Raw genomic sequence first — 22,064 nt, 5'->3', positions numbered from 1 at the left:
TGGGATCTGGGAGGAATGGATGGGAGAAGGGTAAAGGAACATGCAAAATACGAGATTTTCTTGAATTGTTTTGGAAAATACAACCATACCCAGTAATCACTGTTGTATCTTATCATAGCTTAAATATCTGGATGAGTATTGCACTTAGACATCTGGCTGCATGTCTCTACCTCAAATTGTCTGCATCCGATTGTAAACTACATGATGGAGGGGACAGCAATATTGAATTCATTTACATGAGCTGTACCATGACACCTTGTTCTTGACTTTGATGACCTTTAATGCTACTAGCAGGGATGCAATTGCTGATGGATATACATGTTTTCAGTGATCGTTATTTTTATGCTGTAACAATCAAAATGTGCTATGGAGAATCCTCCACACTAATCAGAAAGGCATATAGCATCTTTGATGTGCAAGTACATTTTATTACTCCAACTTGATCTTGGTTGTTTGATAAGGGTACATAATTTCTTCTCTGAAGTAGAAAGATTCTTGCAATACGATAACTGAATCTCAAAGTTGAGTGGGAAGAAAATCACTTCCTGAAAGAACTATGTTTGCTTTTGCTTCCTAGTCACTTTAGGTTTTATAGATTATTGGAAGTTTTATATTAGTAACTCATGTGGCCCTTAACCATGAATATGTCTCTTTCCAGTTGATTTCATAGGTGGCTTCGACTCCTACGGCTATCAAGGACCTCAGAAAACATCTCATTTACAACTACAACCTATGTACATGTAAGTCCTGTACTGTGGAGGTATTTCTCTGGGAAACTGAAACAAAATCAAGTAAATGCATTGTGGCATGAAATAATTGGCATGCAATTCTCCTTCAGTTGAAAAAATTTCAGTATTTTCTCTTTCACTAGTATTACTTTGAGTGGGATAATTATAACATTTTCTCTGTGATTTTCTATTTGAAATATCAAAACTATCACTTCTAAGGTTGCCGTTAGTCTTACATAAGCATCACCTGCATGACTCAAAAGCCTATAATATAAATAATTTCTTTGAATTTTCCCAAAAGTTGTCTTTTCAGAAAATGATAGAACGTTGTAGAAAATGATAGAATAATGAATATAACTATATGTAAATCATACTTCGTAGGATAACCAAGATAGACCCAGTTCACACTGGTTGTTTCGGTATAATTATTACCACCCCTCTTTATTACTCTTGAAGAGATTCTCATGTAGATGATAAATGATAGCTTCAATATAGTTACAGTGTTCAAAAATTTAAAAGAACTGAACAATTCTCTTTTTCTATAATTTCTATGATATAATGTGAAAATGAAACTTTAACATTGAAACTTATCAAACCCTTAACTCTAGCACTCAAGAGAGCAGACATACAATCAAAGCCTGATTTTTATATCTGTGTTTAGGCAAATTCCCTTGGATAACAACTGATAACAAATTCTATATATCAGCATCAAGTGGTATGCTGAATTGCACGCGAAGATCAAAATAGAAAGTAAGATTCCAATTCATTTTAAAATGTGAACTCTTTGAAGATATATGTTTGTTGTCATTGTCTTCCACCATTGAATCATGTTGCCTCTTAATATCTTTAGTGTGTAAGGTGACAAACAAATTTTCAGAGTGTTTCTACACTGAACAGATTAAAGTTCCCTTTAGACACCTCTTTCAAGCTTCTCTTTAAAAATAGATTATCTGTGAGTCATGCCTGCCTTTTTGTTGTGTCCCTTATAGTTCTGTGAAAGCCTTGCTGAAAAGCCTTTATGAACTCAAGAAAATTAGCCAATGATGCATATCATTGAAAGCATCGCCTCCATAGCATGCCATGCACCCTCTCTTCACATCCCCACAACTCTGCCCTAATTCAAGCATTCATGACCTATTACAATATTATATATTGATGTGTTACAATGAGCCATATATGTGTGTGTCTGTGTGTATGTGTGTTGATATATATAATATACATACATACATACACAATGTGTACTGATCAAATCACAGTAATCAACATTTTGCCTTCTTCTATTCGCTCATAAAATATGTAATATGTTATTGTGAAATATACTCACCCCAATATGCTATATAACATTAGGCATTCATCCTTTTGGCCTGACTCTTATTTGGTACACATTATGATCTAAATTTCCCATATCTATCTACCTCCTACCTAATCCCAACCACAAACACTAAAAATGCCATCTAAATCCAACTATTATTTCAAAGCTTCTATCCTATCCTGACCTGGCTGCCACAAAGGTCTCCCTAACATATTACAGTGATTTTGCTTTCCTACCTAAAAGTTAGCAATGACTCCCTATTACTGAATAGAGTCCAAATTCCTTACCACGGGCTATACATAGAACTACAATATTCTCGTAGAACTATGATATTCTCACAGAAGCACAATATTTTGTTGAAAGATTAGCTCTTTTCTTCAATCCTTACTTACTTTTGGGTTCCCTATGGAAAGAAGTTGCTGGGAAACATTTAAGAAAATATAATGATGAATGAACTAGGCTATCCTCCTGAAGTTTCCAATCTATTGAGAGCAGAAATTGATGTCTCTTCTTAGCCATTTTTTCCTAGCCAGCCTAGAGGTTTTATTTTTTCCAAATATAAGAATACTTCAAAAAGTTCATAGACAAATAGAATTAAGAAATAATTGTTATCATGGATTTTTCCTGCCAGCAGGCCCCCAAGACCACTGAGGGGATGAGGTGATGGTGTTGTTCAGCTTCAAGAACCTCTGGGGACCATCTGATAAAGCATGTCTATTTATTGTTGCAAAAAAAAAAATTCAAATACGTGTACACACTGTCTTCAGAAAGTTACTAGAAAGTACATATTACCGAAACTTTGCATGAATTTCCAAACTTATTTTAGCAAAATCAACTTATCCTTTTTAAGCTGAGATTTATTTGCTTTGTGTGTTTAGAAGACAAAGAGTGTGGGAGAAAAATGAGATCTCCCATTTGCTGATTCACTCCCCAAAATGACTGCAATAGCTGGATGGGGCCAAGACTAACTTAGCAACTAGGGACTCGATCTAGGTCTCCCACGTGAGTAGAAGGGCCTGACTTGGGCCATCTTTTGCTCCTCTCCAGAGTGTGTTAACAGGGAGCTGAGATAAAGCAGCAGTGACTCAAACTATCACTGAAATGAGATGCTGGCATCAGAGGCAGAAGGTAACCCACTGTGCTACAACAGCAGCCTCTCACTGATCTCTTCATTCCACTTTCCATGAACCTTTTATGTAACCTCGTGTAGTTATCCACGCTGTTCTCTTGACACCAGACCTATCTTTTTTTTCTAAATTTCATTATTTGAAACTCCATTATCCTTAAAGTTCTCTTATAAAATTTGCTGCCTTTATAAAATATTTCTTAATCTTTTTTCCTCCAATATTTTTTTCTGTTGGCAAGTCCTATAGTTGTGTGCTATTTATATTGTACTTTCTCTATCCTTCCAGAAACATTTGGTGACTACATAAAAAATAAAATTATAAATCCTTTAAATTCTTTATGATTCTTCTCAATATTTATTGCAACCCTTTGCAAAGTGTTCTAGTTTAAAAAGGCAAATCAATCAGGAGTAGTGATAAACAAGACCTATAAACGAGCCTGCCTGATATTAAATTTCTTTTTACCTTTTCTTATACCTTTATGCGACTAACCATTTAATTTCACCAAGCCTACGTTTTCTCACCCTTAAATTGAGATCATAGCCTATATACTTTTATAACTGGTCTAAAATTACATAAAATAGAGCATGTGAAGCATATAAACATAAGGCATATCACATAGTAAGTGCTTAATAAATATAATCGATGAGTGCTAAAAATAATGCACATTGGGCCCGGCGGCGTGGCTTAGCGGCTAAAGTCCTCGCCTTGAACGCCCCAGGATCCCACATGGGCTCTAATCCCGGCAGCTCCACTTCCCATCCAGCTCCCTGCTTGTGGCCTGGGAAAGCAGTTGAGGACGGCCCAATGCATTGGGACCCTGCACCCGCATGGGAGACCTGGAAGAGGTTCCTGGTCCCCAGCATCAGATCCGCACAGCACCGGCCGTTGTGGCTCACTTGGGGAGTGAATCATCGGAAGGAAGATCTTCCTCTCTGTCTCTCCTCCTCTCTATATATCCGGCTTTCCAATAATAATAAATCTTTAAAAAAAAAAAAAAAACAACGCACATGTTAATCAACAGAACCTAAAAAAAGGAAGGCACTTGTCATGTCAGAAAACCAACATGGCCATCTGTCACTCTCAAACGGTATTTCAAAAATTTCAAACAATTAGGGCTCGGCAGCGTGGCCTGGTGGCTGAGGTCCTCGCCTTGATCCCATATGGCCGCTGGTTCTAATCCCGGCAGCTCCACTTCCTCTCTATCTCTCCTCCTCTCAGTATATCTAACTGTGTAATGAAAATAAAATAAATCTAAAAAAAAAAAAAAAAAAAAAAATTTCAAACAATTAACAGAAAAATGCATTCAGTGGGGAAGAAAACTACATTTGAACTTCAGAACTTTTTTCACCAAAAAAAAAATCTCTAATTTCCATTTTCCACAAACTTTTTGGAACTTCTTCCTCTATTAGCACCCCAAATAACTTGTAACAAATTATTCGTGTTCATAAGTAAATCAAAATATCTATAAAACTTGTGATTATTTACTTCTGAACTATCATGCAGATTTCATAATGCTGGTCACAATGAATAATAATGAACATAGCCAAATTATAATAGTAATGTAATGCAAGAATGCTTTTATACATAATCACCTGTTATTCAAATTTAGCATTTATAATTGTAATGTGCTTAAACTAGGGACTCTACAAAGATATGTACGCTTGAGCAAAATTAAATTCCTTGAGGATAAAATTTATGATTTCATTACACATAATATTTCAAATGCCAACTGCAAACAATGAAGTGTTGTTTTCCTCGTCAGTGCATGGGAATGTTAAAACAATATGAGTGCTGCTCATGAAACAAGTAAAATGTTTAATGTGATTCCATTCTGGAAAGTTAAGGAATTCTTTTTTTTTTTTTTTAAGATTTATTATTATTGGAAAGCCAGATATACAGAGAGGAGGAGAGACAGAGAGGAAGATCTTCCATCCAGTGTTTCACTCCCCAAGTGAGCCGCAACGGGCCGATGCGCGCCGATCCGATGCCGGGAACCTGGAACCTCTTCCGGGTCTCCCACGCGGATGCAGGGTCCCAAAGCATTGGGCTGTCCTCAACTGCTTTCCCAGGCCACAAGCAGGGAGCTGGATGGGAAGCGGAGCTGCCGGGACTAGAACCGGCGCCCATGTGGGATCCTGGGGCGTTCAAGGCGAGGACTTTAGCCGCTAGGCCACGCTGTTGGGCCCAAGCTAAGGAATTCTTAAAGTATATTAAAAATTACTAATCAAAATGCCTTCCAGAAAATATCCTGTAAGAGATCTATGATGCTGGAAAACTGAGATTGTTAACTTACAGATGAGAAAAGATGAACAGAAAAAGGAAAACAAAGATTATGTTAGTGTTGGAGCTGACTCCTTAGTTTACCATTTTTTCCATATGTGCAGGTATTCTTGGGAATTAACTTAGTGTTTTTGCATCTGATTTTAATTCACTGGCCAGGCTGCCACACTGCCACGCCACTGCATTCTTCCCTTTATGCTAGGTCCCCCTTTTCCCCTTGAGTTTTTACAAGACACAGTGTGGAATGAAGGGCCCTTTCAGTGAAGTAACCCTCCAAACCCAGCATCCAAGAACCACTATCTGGTCAAATCCTGTGGGAAACCCAAACTGGTTCATCTACAAACCTCAGCCCCTGCTGGGTGACAGAGACCTGAGCTTCTCCTGTGTCTCTGACTAGGGAACAGGCTCTTCCAACAACCTGTCACAAGTGTGGCTGCTAGACTAAAAGGAGCTTGGCTTGATGAGTCAGTTCAGGCACTCTGACAGTGCTCTATAGTAACGGCATATGAAAGCCTCTTGCTTTGAGGGAAGCCAACGCTGAAAATCAGCATGTCATTTTAGCTGTGACATTTCGATTAAATCCAGCAACTCTCCAGGGCCCAAGATCTGGACAATGATGAAAAATCACTGACATAAGTGATGAGTCAAAGTTATATTTCAGTGCCTACAAGCAACGCCTAGTGTCCTTTTTGGCAAGTTCAGTGAATAATCCTAGTTTATAATTCTTCAGATTATCTGTAACTCATCTAAAGAAGAAGGGTTTTCTTGCTTGTTTGTTTTTCCCCTTAAATGTTGGTAAACCTCTTTGAAACAACGTTGAAGCCTTAAAGCTGCCGCACAAAACAGTACCACGTGGATAGGAGCCATCTTGATGACCACCGACTATGTGAAAAGCAAGGAGAGATCCGATGGGCCTCCTCCGCAATAAGAATATTTTATAGTATATTTGACAACACTTGAAACACCGCATTCTTCCTGACACTCTGTACAGCTGTGCACATTCATTCCATGTGTCCCCGGAAATAGATTTGAAGTTACCATAAATATCCTGTAACTGAGTGGCTGCACTCAGAGAAAAGAAAAGGACGAAAGCTTTTGTCTATTTAAAACCCAGTTTGGAGGGAAGGTGGAGTGGTGGAGGAGGGGATGTTGCTTTTGTGCTTGGAGAGGTGAGAAACAGTTTGAATGACAGGCATCTATTCCTTTCCCCTTCATTAAAAGCTCCCTGTTTCTCTCTGTGTGTCTTTATCACAGGTCAAAATAAAACAGACAACTTCAGTATGTCAGCCCATTGGACTTTTCAAAGAACTTGTTTCGCAGTGACCTGCATTTTATGAAGAGCAAGAAGCAACCAAATTTAGCTAAATGTGCATAGTAATACAACAAACATACACAAAGGTTCTGCCTACACTGACACACGCATTAACATGTACACACACACACACACACACACACACTGCAATTTTACTTGATCTCTTTCTAAGAGAAAAAGACAAATAATGCAGGGACATGCAGATTCTGGATTTCCTGAAAACAGGCTCCTTTCTCCCAGAAAAAAAAAAGAAAAAAATCATAAAGAAATGTGTTGGTGCCCTCTGCTGGCCGTTACTAACTTGTCCGCAACCTGGCCTGTGGGCTTCTGTGAGCTGTAAAGCCATTCAGGGCACATTTCGTTTAAGAGCCCCGTTTTCTGCACTCCATACATCTTGATTGCACCACGGCTACTTAGGCAATGGAATTGCAAAAAAAAGAAAAAAAGAAAATGCCATGATGACCTTGTAACCGAAGTCTAAATGGCAGATTGTTTGCCCTAAAGGCTGTACGTACATACTTGCCTTAACCCTCCTACGCTGTGTGCCCAACAATCGCAGTGCAGACCTCCCTCCCCAAGTCACTGCTGTTAAGCCCGAATGCGTTCAAGTGTGTGTGTTCCACATCAAGGAACAGGACTGAATCCTCAGCAGCTCCAGCGTCTGTAGAAGGAAACTGCCGGTAGTCAGCGGAGTGCTTTAGCATGGAACCACCGTGGTGGCCAAAATGACATCAAGCAGCAAGAACACCACCACCAAGCTTTATACTTCATCCAGAAGGCCTTCTGATGGGGCAGGAGTGGGACGAAGGGAAATGTATTAATCTACTAAAATCATTAATCTACTGGAAGCAGAAACGGCGTAACTCGCTGATATTATTTATTGCACTCTAGGTGCTTTTGTAAGTATCTAAAATGTCTTTTACTAACAAACAGCTGTGGATTTCTAGCAGCAGAGGCCGACTGACTACGTATTAGCTATGTTTACTCTTTTATATCTAATTCCAGCTGAAGACCCTAAGTAGGTGATCTTTTTTTTCTAACTTCAGCGTATGAGATTATTTTTGGGGTGGGGGGTGCAATAGTTACCTTGGTGAAATATTTGAGATTTCTTTGTGGCATTTGGGGGATCTGTTGTGTGTTAGAGTGTATTTCAATCCTCCTGTATTATTGTGGCAGAAAAACTGTGCTGTTAATGTAGTTGGCAACAAGATGCCTTTGGAAACTTAATAGTGTTTATGGAATATTCTGAACTTCTAGGAAATTTTGTCCTATACTTTCAAGCATTACTTGGTTTTCATTCGTGGAAAACATTATGAATGCAGGCTTATCAGTAACTCAGCTGACTCACAAGTTTTTTTCTTACATCCACCTGAGACAGTAAAAATCATTTTTTTTTAAAAACAAATGCACTAACAATAAGTACAGTGAAATTCAGACTGGGAAAATTATAAGCTGGCATGGAGCTATTTTTTTTTTCATTGGTTTCTATGAAGTTTCAGTCATTGGGTTAAACTACTTTGGACCTTAGCCCATCCAGGTTTACATAAGCCAGTCCCATTACTGTGTTTGCATGAATGTCTGTAATATACAAACAAATGCTTTTGAAAATGATAAAAGAATAATAAGTGACTATTGGAATTTAAACTAAAAAAAAAAAAAATTCCAGCACTTGTGCTCGAATTTTCTCAATGGCTTGTACACGTTTGTCCATATATACATGTATAAATACAGAACTGCAAACATGTCAGTGAAACCTCATATGATGCTTTTATCGTGCCATGCATGTTTAATGTATAAGTAAACTACTTACCAATGTATTGTCCTTTGATTCTTAAAATATAAATACTAGAATTTCTTCTAATGTGACTAATAATGTAAGTATTACAATGAGGTTTCACTGTACATCCCTACTGTGATCCGCCTTATAGGACATGTATATGGATACAGATAATAAGCCCTCATAGTCTTCTTTTAAGTTGAAGCCAACTTACCACCAAATCACCTCTATCATCACCACCAAAACTTTCAAAAAAAAAAAAAACCAAACCAATAGTTGTTGACTACTAAAAAGTAATCGGTGGACAAACCTCTTTTTGGGAGCAGTAAGCACAGTGGTGTGATTCTATCTGGGAAAACATCTAAGTTGTACAGCTGTATCCTCCTCAAAAGTCTGGTGAAGAATGCTATTTTTCTAGGCTGAGCTTTTGTTATAAACCTAATATTCAGAAGGCGAGAGTTTCAATCCTGATGTGTCTCTTTGTTTTGCATTTGTTAATTCTGAATGTATTTTTAACAGAGTGATTTTTTTGACTTACTAGTGTAATTTGCATTTTAAAAATAAATAGCAAAACAATTAAGTTTCTGAGCCCTCCCTGAAAACCCCTGCCGCTTCTCAGTGTGTGTCTGATGATGTCACTGACTGGGGAGGTCCTATCAAGCTTCCAGGAGGTGCCTACACTCCACGCCACGCAGGGACCTCTCAGCACTCACAGGACTTAGCCAGGATACGGCCCCTCTCGCTCAGCCATAGGCCGTGTGCTTCACACACGGAGGGCATTTTCACATGACTGCCTGCAACAGACCTGCCATCACTTGGAGACCATTTTTTACCCTTCGGAGTGCACCTTAAGCTAGCTTCTATCAGAGCTGTTAGGACACTAGATTAAACTCCTTTGGTTAAATGATAGAACCCTTCATTTTTCATAGAAATTTTTATTTTAAATAAAATGATTAGAAATAACTATGTATCATCCCCTCTTCCCTTGGGAAAATCATCTTTTTCTCTGCTGTTATTGGAATATTGATGTTCAACTCAATAGAGGATTATACTGAGATGTGGTAGGGTAGGGTAAGCAGAGACGAAGTCCCTGGCATTTGTGAGATGCAACAGTAATTTTAGGTGAAGGTCACGAGAAGTGCTCACAGGAAAGAGAGCAGCAGGTCTGTGCTACTTGTGGGAATCTTCTGCTCGCTACACACATACACGAGTTCAACAAATCAAATCACAGAAGTTGACTGAAAACAAGAAAGCCTTTGAGGCCTCATTCCAGGAAGCTCAAGATCAACTTGCAGTACCTGACTTCTGAGCCGCGGTCAGAGCCTTGTAACTGCCAAACCTGCTTTATTTCTGTTCGTGGTGTGAAACACTGATTTTGCGCTGTTCTGCAAAATAGATGGCCTGACTGTCAGGATGCGGCTTTGTTCTGTGAAGTTGAAGGCATACAACATCTCAGCCGCATGAAAAAAGAGAATGCACAGATCAACCCTCTCAATCTATGAATTCTGTCCTGCGGATACGGACAGATATCTACGTGGTGTGTGTCTCTGTGTGCTATGGTGTTGCTTGTCCAGGTTCTTATCTCCAATTCAAGAAAGAATTTGAGGTTGAGATTCAGATTCAGAGGTCCCCAGGTAAACAAATGTAAAGCATGCGAAGCAAATAAGGAATGCTCTAGAAGCAATTCAGGCATCATCCAGAGAGGGCTGCCTGCATGGATATGGCAGTGTAGCCAGTCTTATCTGGGTGGTGTTTCGTTGAATATCCTAAGGGTAAAGTTTGGGGCAAGGCTTGAGTGCTGCACATTTCCTTGAGCTTTCTTGGAAATCCCAAAATTATCGTGGTGTCCAGTGCATGATGGGAGTAGGAGTGTTATCAATTATGCTGATTTTGTAATAGAATGATAATGAACAAAAGGCCTTTTTCTAGAAAAAGTCAGCAACTATGTTGGAGACTTTTGGCCCTCAGTGGTTTCAAATAGCAGTTTCACAGAAGCTTCTGTTTTCCACTACACGAAAGGGGAGTAAACGATTGGACAGTGCAGGTAGGGCGGCAGCAAGGCAGGGATACAGGAAGGGAGCTGATGACCTCAACTTCACGATAAATTGTAAAATGATTCTTAATTCCTGGGTTTCAATTTAATTATAGTGTCAAAGTTAAGTGAATTTTATTATCACTCATTATATTATAGTTCATTGTATGATCTATTATAGTAAGAACCGATAACCTCCAGCAGGCATAGATAAGCATGTACATATGATATACTCTTACCAGTTATGTTCAGTTTCAGGTTTAGCAACTTTATGTAATTTCTTCAGTGGCACACAGTGAAGAGCTGAGATGAGTAACAACTAGGATCAGCAGTGCCATCTCAAGTAGTTGCTCTGCATGTCAAGAAAATCTATCTTTGGACATTGTATCTGGCAAAATTTCAGCTCTCAATATCGAAGTTCATACTCAGGAAGCTTTGATATCAGGACCTTTGCATTGTAAAAATAAAAAGAAACCCGATCATTTTCATCATGTGTGAAAGATCACCCTATGATTTTTTTATTTTATTACATCTCCATTCCATGCAGTTCCAAGAAAAGAACAAAATCTGTGATTGATGCATTATGTGCAGTATAAAACACAACTCACATCTTCAAACAATCACCTCAATAACAGTGAAAGCACAGTCTCCAAGATATTCATGTATTTATGCCTGTAAGTCAGCCTCAGCATCCAGGAGCCACACTTGCCATTGAAATCTGCACAAGTATTATCAGTTATGACCTGCCAGTGACACAAAAAGAACAAAAGCGAGTTCTTACTAGAAGGAACAAAGCCAAAGGTTTGGCCAAAATTACAGTATAGTGGGTAAAGCCACATGAGTGCTGGTTAGTCTCTCCTGGAACCTCGTCTTTCAATCGATCTTCTTGCTAAAGGTGTGAGAACAATGGAAGATGCAGCAAGTATTTGGACCGCTGCCACCTACCTGGACGTTATGGATAAAACTCTTGTTCCTAGCTTCAACCTGGGAAACCTGGCGAAAGGAAAGATTCTCTCTCTTTAGCTCTTTCAATAAAATCTTTAAAAACAAGACTAATATTTATGTATTCTCTGGAATTAGAAGAAGTTCAATTTTTAAATGTCCTTGAACATGTTTAAACATGGGAGCAGGCATCTATTCTAGCAGTTACAATACTCACGAACTACATTGGAGTAACTGGGTTCCATCATTCCCAGTTCTGACACCTGTGTCCAACTTCCTGCTAATGCAGTTCTTGGCAGGCAGCTGACTGGGTCACTGCCAAACACATGGGAATATAGCAGTGGGTTCCCAGGTCCCTGTCTCTGAGGCTTTGGGGAGTGAACTAGTAGGTTAAAGATCTTCCACTCGTCTCTCTCTCTCATAAGTGATTCCTTGATACTTTAGCATTTTTTATTTTTTTAAAGATTTATTCATTTTAATTACAAAGTCAGATGTACAGAGAGGAGGAGAGACAGAGAGGAAGATCCTCCATCCAATGATTCACTCCCCAAGTGAGCCGCAACGGGCCGATGCGTGCCAATCCGAAGCCGGGAACCCGGAACCTCCTCCGGCCCTCCCACACGGGTGCAGGGTCCCAAAGCCTTGGGCCGTCCTCCACTGCTTTCCCAGGCCACAAGCAGGGAGCTGGATGGGAAGTGGAGCCGCCGGGATTAGAACCGGCGCCCATTTGGGATCCCGGGACACTCAAGGCGAGGACTCTAGCCGCTAGGCCACGCCGCCGGGCCCCTACTTTGGCATTTTTTAAAAAAGAAGCAAGTGAAATTTTTTTTTCTTTTCTTCATCAGTTAGACAGAAACAGAGACAGAGCTCAGTCATTGCTTCACTGCCCATGTGTCACAATGGCTAGTGCTAGGCTGGAACTGAAGCTTGAAGTCAGAAACTCAGTCCAGATCACACCTGTGGGTGGAACGAACACAGTCACCTGAGAGATCACCGCTGTCTCCAAGAGTCTGCATTAGCAGGAAGTTGGAGTTGGAAGCCAAACCCAAGCACGCTCTCAGACATAGGCATCTTAACTGCTGGGTAAATATTCATCCCCTGAGCTTAAAATTTGGATGGGTAATGGAAGCTGGCTTCCATAAGGAAAAATCTTTTTTTTTACAAGCCACATGTTGACAGTCTTACACAGTCCACATTGTTATTAATATAAACATTTTCTATGATGAGAGGATCTTAATAGTGTGGCATCTTAATAACAAAGCAGGCATATTTTTAAATGATCTTTCTACCCTCTTATGAATTTAAGCTGTAACACCAAAGGAATAAAACACTCTTAAAAATGTTGCACATTGATATTGTCATCCAAAGGATGATGGATTGCTCCAATTAATCAGTAAGTCCTTTCTAAGAGTCCTTCAGGGAGTTATTTACAGGCATACCCTGTTTATTCCCTCCCATGTGCCTGTCATTTTTCTTCATTATTCTTCTAGTTTTACTCATTATATCTTTCGGGAATATGTTGATCTCTGTGTGCACAAGGTTTTGCATACAGCTGTCAGGACATAAATCTTCCAAGCTTCACATAAGAGGTCCCCAAAACACCTGTGCCTCTTGTCATTATCACAGGGCGACCAAAATGCACCCAGTAGGAGGTCAGACAAGAGGACATTAACATATAAATGCAAATCAATGTCCTAGTATCAAGCTGAACAAAGGCGAGAAGACTCCTTCACTGGTAAAGCAGCGTCAGTCTTGTTCTCCATAGCGACTGAACTCTCATTGAGATACCCTCCAAGACTTGCAAATGTGGATAGGTCAGTGGAGAGAGAGCAGAGCGACTTGGTCCTATGCTTGTAGCCCATGATAAGTCAGGCCTATTTTTTGAATATGTTCTTTCAAGTACTTAAAGGCAAACACATCGCTCCCCAGCCTTTTGGCTAAGATCAAGTGTAAAGGCAAACACGTATTTTTGAAACTGGAAACATTTGTGTTTCTAAAGGGTGAAACCACCTACCAGCTTCAGTTGTGAAGAGTAAGAAATCCACGTAAAGCCTGTTAGAAGGGCCACTGCCAAAATGACAAAAGGTGAGTGTTGAAAAGGAAGTGGAGAAAAGGAAACTTCTGCACACTGTAGGTAAATTATGGAAGCATTATGGGAGCATCTTTTATTAAAAATGAAATTGCCATGTGATCCAGAAATCACACTGCATATATTTCCAAAGGAAAATTAAATCAATATGTGGTAGATATATCTACTTTCCTGTTTAATGCAACATTGTCCATAATAGACAAGATGGGATTTCACCCTAAGGGCTCATCAAGCAATGAACAGATTTTTAATTTGATATATATATATATATAATACACTATATATAAAATAGAAAACTATTCAACCTTAAAAATCCTGCCATTTGGAGCCAGATGAATGAATAACGGAGACTATTAGGCTAGATGAAGAAAGCCATGCACACAAGGCAAATTCTACATGATCTCACTAATATGAAAAAAAAAGTTTTAATTTAATTTAGAAGAAGCAAACAGTAGATAGCTACCAATGACCAGGAGTTGGACAAGAATACAAAGACATCTGTAAAAAGGCCTTAAATTTCAATAAGGAGAGATACTTTCAAGAGATGTATTGTAGCACATGACTGAACCCATCAATAATAAGATTATAACACTGACTATAGTAACACTTGAAAATTTCTGAGTGAATAGATTTTAAGTGTCCTTACCACAAAAATAATAAGCATGTGTTGTAATAGTGGTGTTAATCAACTTCACTTAACCATTCCACAAGGTATTCTTGTATATCCTAGTTAAATGCAAACTTGAAAAAATCATTCAAGGAGAAAATTATTAGAAAGCAACCTCATTTCTATATCTCATGATCAGTGTTACAATGTAGTTTATAGCCTCCACTGAAATTTGAAAGTGTGAGGGGCCTTATTAAAACCATAAGAACAGGGGCATGGGCTGTGGTGTAGAGGGTTATACTACTGTCTCGGGTGCCTGCATCCCATATTAGAGCGTTTACTCTGGCCCCCCTGCCTTTCCATTCCAGCTCCCTGCTAACACAGCTCAGAAGCAGATAATGGCCCAAGCACCCAGTCACTGCCACTCATTTGGGAGACCTGGGGAGAGTTCCTGACTCCTGGCTTAGGCCTGGCTCAGATCCTAGATATGGCAGGAATTCAAAGAGAAAGCCACAAGAGGGAAGACTATGTCTCTGTTTCTATTTCTACCTTTCTCTTTCTGTCTATATCTGTCTTTCCCTTCCCTTTAAATAGAGAAGACTCTCTTTTTTTCTCCCAAAAGGATAAGTATATTTTCTGATATAAGGCAACTTTCATGCAAAAATAAAAGACCAACATATATATATATATATATATATATATATATATATATATATATACACACACACACACACGTATGCATATATATTTCTCTAGAGGAACTGCATAATGGAGGCAAGTATACCCTGAGGTGGAGACACATCACAGAATACATCTCTCCTTCTGAATAAAAGATGGACTCCCCCTGAAACTGTTAAAAAAATATGTTGATATTAGAATGCTGGGATTTCTACAATTGTCTGTACCTACAGTGTTATGACACATGTAAATAGAAGAACGATGGACTATGACTGTTGTCGAAGGACTATATATATTGCTATAATATAGTGGAAAACAGTGGGGGTGTGGAGGCGGTAGGGATGGATGGGTGGGAGGGGAAATCGTTGAGCCTAAAGAAACTGTATCATAAAAATTTTTAATTAAATTAAACTTAAAAAGAGAAAAGAGAAAAATAAATACATTTTAATTAAATATGTATATGTCATATATATATTAAATGGGGATCTGTACTGTGGTATAGTGGGTAAAGCTGCCTCTTGTAATACTGGCATACCTTGTGGACACCAGTTTGAATCTTAGTTACTTCACTTCCGGCTCCCTGCTAACACACCTGGGAAAGCAGTGGAGGATGACTCAAGTCCCTGGGCCCTGCACCTGCATGGAATTTCTGGAAGAAGCTCCTAGTTCCAGGCTCCACACCAGCCTAGGTCCAGTTATTGTTGCCATTTGGGGAGTCCATCAGCAGATGGAAGATGTTTCTCTCTCTGTCTCTGTCTTCTGCTTTTAAAATAAATAAATTTTCAAAATAAGAGAAAATAAATCTTCAAAATAAGAGAGAATAAATAAATAAAATAAAATAAAGGGGCTGAGCATCGGGGCACAACAGCGTAAGCTGCTACCTGCTGCAGGCATCTCATTGGGCACAGTTCGAGTCCTGGTTGCTCCAATTCCAATCAGCTTCCTGCTAAAGCACCTGGGAAAACAGTGAAACTACGGCCGAGTCCTTGGACCCCTCAACCACCTGAGAGACTGGAAAAACTCCTGGACCCTGGCTCCTGGCTTGAACCTAGCCAGGTCCTGGCGGTTGCAGCCATTCAGCAAACAAACCAGATAATGGAAGATATTCTCTCTTTTCCTGTAACTTCACCTCTAAAACAAATAAAGTAAACCTTTAAAAGAGAATAAGCAAAGGATAGGGATTTAGCACAGTGGTAAGGACAATGTTATAGATATTCACATTCCACGTCATAGTGCATGGGTTCAAACCTGAGCTCTACTTTTGATTTCAGCTTCCTGCTAAGTGCAGCTTACTCTGGGAGGGAACAGATGATGACTCAAGTACTTGGGTACCTGCTCCCCACATCAAAGACCCAGACTGTGTTCCCAGCGCCTAACTTTGGCCTGGTCCAGCCGCAGATGGGAGTACTTGCAGCATGAACAGAAGATTGCAAGATCTCTGCCTCTATGTTTCTAGGCCTTTCACATAAAACTAATAATAAAATGAAAAATATTTTCCTTAAATGCTATGTTATTACTTGGCATAAAATAATAATTACACATGAATAACCAAATTATAAATTACAGAAAAGCATACTTGAGTGTCATAATTTTATAAGACAGTAAATACATATTATTAGTGAGATATTTTGATTATGAAATTGTTCTGAGTTACCTTCCTAAAACTTATTAGATTATCTTTATGCATATGCTTATTCATGTCATGTCACTTGAAAAATGTATTGCACTTAACATATTATAATTCTTACTTTGAGAAGTATCTTTCTGCTGATACAACTATTACCAAAGCTGATAAGAATGTTTCAAAAACTGCAACAATATTAGGGCAAATTTCTAGTGAAATATTTCAAAAACAATTATGTAAATGATTGTGAAATATAAATTTTATTTATCTAGAGCTGATGATTCACACAACAGTTTTCTGAATATATATGTAAATAGAAATAAGTTTCTGTCCCATATGTGAATTTTAAAATTCAGAAAAAATTTAATTTTACGTAGACAAATAGTAAAAAAAAAAATAAGTACTTAACAAAATATTTTTTTCATGTCTAAGTGGTTCTCTTTAGTTTTAACTATATTCAAATTAACTACTAAAATGTGACTTACTAATCTGAACATAACTTCAAATAAAAATATTTACAGTGACATTTCAGTGTTTCTGGAAGTTGTACAAGAAACCGAACAGCTTCAAATATGTATATATAAAACTCAAAACACTGGCTTACATATTCTGTCACTGTATTTTTCAATTACAAGAAAAATGATTTTTGATTTGTACTTTGCAATAATCTGATCTTTTGAAGCTTCACATTCTAAGAGAGCTTTATTCTTTGTACTATTAATGCTGCACTGTTTCACATTAATTTCTATTGTGAGGGTGTGGACATTTGTTCTACAACACTGGGGCAGTTTTCAAAACTGAAAACTTTCACCTCTCAGTACTCCCGTCTCTGATAAGCCTTATCGCCATGCCCATGTGTGTGCTTTTGCTTGGTAATGCTGTCCTGAGCAGCACTTCCTGCCCCGGCATTAATTCCGAGGGTTATTTCCACAGAAGCCGCAGGACCAGCTCTCCTGGGAGCTTAATTGGCAAGTGGACTTTCCACACTTTGCAATTCCTGGATTCCTGGGTTATAGTGTCACTTTAATTGCTGCCGCCTCTGATACTACTGTCACTCTGGGCCACAGACCCTCCCTAGGCCCCCACTCAATCGAGAGGATCCCCAAACTGTCCTGAGTCTGCCAATGCCCCAGTGCTCAGGGGCCTCAGTGACACTGGGCACTGCTGCTGGCTCATAAACATCTGCATGAACTACCATGCTGGGGCACCAATTCTTCTCACTACATGCTCAAAGATAATATATTTAAAAACCCTAGAGAACATTAAGTCAGGCACCAGACTCCTCTGAGAACTGGGACCATGAGCAGTAAATATGACATGTGAGTCACAGCACAGTTACATGGGCAGGTGAGAGTAAAAAAATCTTTGCACTACCAGTATCACTTCACCTTTATCTCAGTTTGCTACTGTAATAAATGAAATTAAGATGCAGTTCACATAATAATAAAGAGAGTCCTGGAAAGGTTTTCCTCTGAATGAGAAACTACCAAAACTGAAAAGAAGAAATTGGGTATCTTTTATATTGAGGACACTAGGTAGTTTCAGATCTTCCAATGAATTAGATCAAATCTCTGGTTGCACAGGATAAGTATTTTTTTTTTTTACTACAGTTCTGTTAAAGAAAGAGACTTTGGGCAACTGAAATTCAACATATTGTATGTGCACTAACATTTCATGACCATTCACATAAGCAACTCTGGTGAAGCAAATTCAAGAATAAATCTTAAAATAACAAGGCCTATTTGTCAATTAAATTGCAAACTAAGAATTGTTGAGGTTTTCAGATATGAAGTGTTGGGGCTAATTATACTGTATGTCCAGTGCAATTATCTGTAATAGAATATATGTATGATATAATACATAATATAATATATGTAGAGACCCAAATTGTGTCCATACCATAATGCACTTTGAATCCAGATACCTCAAGTCAAAAAAAAAGGAAATTTTTATGATTAGTTTTTTTTTTTTTTTTTTATTGGAAAGGCGGATATACATAGAGGAGGAGAGACAGAGAGGAAGATCTTCCGTCCGATGATTCACTCCCCAAGTGAGCCACAACGGCCAGTGTGTGCCAATCCGAAGCCAGGAACCTGGAACCTCCTCCAGGTCTCCCACACGGGTGCAGAAACCCAAAACTTTGGGCCGTCCTCAACTGCTTTCCCAGGCCACAAGCAGGGAGCTGGATGGGAAGTGGAGCTGCTGGGATTAGAACCGGCGCCCATATGGGATCCCAGGGCGTTCAGGGCGAGGACTTTAGCCGCTAGGCCACGCTGCCGGGCCCTAAGACTAGTTTTTATGAGTAAAGATTGTATTTTCTTTCTTTGTCTTCTGTACAGGTGTATGTTGGAAGTATAGAAGGAGCAAAACCCTTTTTATTTTTCTTTCCAACATTCCACAATGTAAGGCAATATTAATTAGTATACATTAGTGTCAGAAAAATTCTCTAGGGTCACTGCATATAGGTGACATATCAAAGTTCAATTCACACTTCCAACTTCTATTTAAAAAAAATAAAGTCTCCAGAAACATGTGTGCATTAAGACATAAATTATGATTTCTTGCCTATTAAGGCCCTTTGGCAGAGTGGATTTCAGAAGAGGACTCTAAAATTATCCCTTCTCTGACTTTATCATAGTTCTATCATGAACATGGATTCTCTCACCAGCACGCTTTCCCTCATCTAGGCAGGGTGAAATAAAAATATTGTAAATCTCCTCAAAAAATGTAAGAGAAAAGGAAAACAAAGCAAATCTATTTTAGATTATTTTTTTATCAGTTCACGTCTAGTTGTGTTGGACATTTAAAGTTAAAACCAACCAAGAAGTTTTGAGCTAAAATACAAGGGAAGGACAAATTAAGCATTTGTAGTTGGTGTCCTTCACTTAACTTTTAAAAATTATTTAGTGGTTGATTTATTTGAAAAGCACTCATGCAGAGAGAGGCAGTGGTCTTGCAACAGTTGGTTCACCCCCCGCCAAAGAATTCCAACAGTTAAGCATGGACTAGGCTGAAAGCAGGAGCAAGAAAGTCAACACGAATCTTCCATATGGTCTAAGGTAGTTGAGCCATCACTTGATACCTCTCAGGGAGGGCTTCAGCAGGAAACTGTAAGGGAGAGTACAGCTGAGAATCCAGCCCAAGAACTCCAATGTGGAATTCAAGCATCCTATGTACCTGCTTAACCACTGCTCCAAACATCCATGTCACCACTGTCATTCTTTATCATTAGAAGAATTGAACAGCATTAAAAATTTACATCTCTCAAAGGGACTACTTTGGAGGACCAAAATAATGATAAAAATCTTCCTTGCGTCTTCTGCAAAATGTTATGCCTGTCCTCATCAAGTGCGTATTGATAATTTTGCCTTTGTATATAACGTGCATTAGTAATTAAAATCTAGGCATTAGAATGAAAGTAGATAACCCTTGTATCTGAAAACTTTGCCAATCTATCTTTACCTATATTTTTAAAGATTCATTTATTTTTTTTTTAAGATTTTATTCATTTTTATTACAGCCAGATATACACAGAGGAGGAGAGACAGAGAGGAAGATCTTCCGTCCGATGTTTCACTCCCCAAGTGAGCCGCAACGGGCCGATGCGCGCCGATCCAAAGCCGGGAACCTGGAACCTCTTCCAGGTCTCCCACACGGTTACAGGGTCCCAAAGCTCTGGGCTGTCTTTGACCACTTTCCCAGGCCACAAGCAGGGAACTGGATGGGAAACAAACAGCTGGGACACAAACTGGCAACCCATATGGGATCCCTGCACATGCAAGGTGAGGACTTTAGCCACTAGACTACTGTGCTGGGCTATCTTTTCTTATATTTTTAATAAAAGTCAATTGCATTTTATATAAGTTTGTTTATATTATTGATTATTGGTGGCAGTTTCTTTGTATCATTTGATTGGCAGTTTGTATTTAAATGAATGAAGACATAAAATAGTTGATATCATCTCCAAAATGACTTTACCTATAAACCACTCTATTTATTATTGACATTAGATCACATTACACAATTGAATTATCTGAAATCACAGATGGGATGGGCATTTGGCATAACAAGCTGGAAAGTCACTTGGGACATCCACAGCTCATAGTGGAATGTCCTGACCAAGTCCCAGCTCTGTTTCCTAGGCATCTTCCCACTGCCTTCTTCCCTCTGAAAAGGCAATACACGATGCCTCAGGAACTGGAATTCTTCCCATCCACACTGGAGATTAAGATGTAGTTCCTGAAAAACAAAATGTAGTTCCTGACTCCTAACTTCAGCTTGACTCAACGCGGACAGCTGTGTGTGTGTGTATGTATGCATGCAGATGTGGATGGAGGCTCTCTCTCTTCCCTTTCAAATAAATACATGAACATCTTTTTTTCAAACAAATGAACTTATTATCTTATGATTCCAGAGATTAAATATCTTTAATGTGTTTCACTGGGCTTAAATCAGGGTGTCCACACAATTGTGTTTCTTCTGAAGGTTCAAGGGCTGAGGGTGTCCCTTGAATTTTTTGCATGCTTTGGCTCAGTCTCTTCCTCCATCTTCACGTCAGAAGTGTTGCATCTTCAAACCTCTCCATTCTGCCGCCTCTGCTTTTTGCTGCTACAGCTCCTTCACTTACTCTGAGCTTCTCGTCACTTTCGCTTTGAGCCTTAATGATTTCATCAACTAATCCAGAATAACACTCCCAACTCAAGAGACATTGTCTCACCTTCAAAATAGACTATAAATGCATGTGAGATAACACATTCATAAACCTCTAAAATTAAGACTTATACTTGGTGTGGGAAAATACATTATCCCACCCAGCACAATCAGTTGAATTTCTACTTAGTTTCTACTCCCCACTCCACTGTAAGATTCTCTTGCTAAGGATCATAAATGCGTCATTATGCTTACTTCTATAATATTAGGTCAGATATTAAACATGCTGAAAGGATTCCCAGAACTCCCCACAGTACTACCTTACTCCTTGTTCTCTGGCAATAATCATTAGAATCCTGGCATTCTAGGACAGAATAAATTCTTAGCAATAAACTAGTTAATCTTTCAGTTAACACAGGAGAGCATCAGTTATGAAAATGAAGATCTCCAAGTCCAGAGCCACAGGAAGACATTCAGGTTCCTGTTACCTCTATTGAAATATACTTTTGCCATTTGTAACATTCACTTCCTTTTTGGTATAATTGTGATTTTTTAGACCTTGTTTATGCTCCAGAGGAAATGTGGTCTTCTTAATTTTTTTCTTTTTACTTATTGGATAGTTTGATTAGTGCCAAGTGAAGCCTGTGAATATAGATTAAAATTATGTCTTTGCAAACGCTTTTGGAGAGAGGAGAAAGAGAATGGGATGGATCAAGAAGAATGAGGGAGGTGGAGTTATCAACTTAGAACTGTACCTATGGAACGCATAAAATTTACGCTCTTTATATCAATAATTGTATTAGAAATTGATGAAAAGAAAGTCTCTAGAATGGAATACCTGCTTTTTATCTACTTAGGACATTTTTACAGAAGTTTTCTACAATATGAGATACTCTATCCATTTGG

The 22,064-nt window shown here is 38.8% G+C and overlaps 1 protein-coding gene across 1 annotated transcript in view; it reads left to right on the top strand.

The window, feature by feature from the left end:
- Positions 1-6,858, top strand: part of NKAIN2 (sodium/potassium transporting ATPase interacting 2) — a 986,696-nt gene extending 979,838 nt beyond the window's left edge. Inside the window, exons 6-7 of the mRNA XM_004587217.4 lie at positions 659-740; positions 6,702-6,858. Coding sequence (XP_004587274.1) covers positions 659-740; positions 6,702-6,711 — 92 coding nt within the window. The 3' untranslated portion in view covers positions 6,712-6,858. The remainder of the gene's footprint in view (positions 1-658; positions 741-6,701) is intronic.
- The last annotated feature ends 15,206 nt before the right edge of the window (positions 6,859-22,064 follow it).

This window comes from Ochotona princeps, chromosome 1 (assembly GCF_030435755.1).
Source record: "Ochotona princeps isolate mOchPri1 chromosome 1, mOchPri1.hap1, whole genome shotgun sequence".
Taxonomy (NCBI): Eukaryota; Metazoa; Chordata; class Mammalia; order Lagomorpha; family Ochotonidae; genus Ochotona; species Ochotona princeps.
The sequence above is the reverse complement of the archived record's forward strand: the minus strand, read 5'-3'. Positions and strand labels throughout refer to the sequence as shown.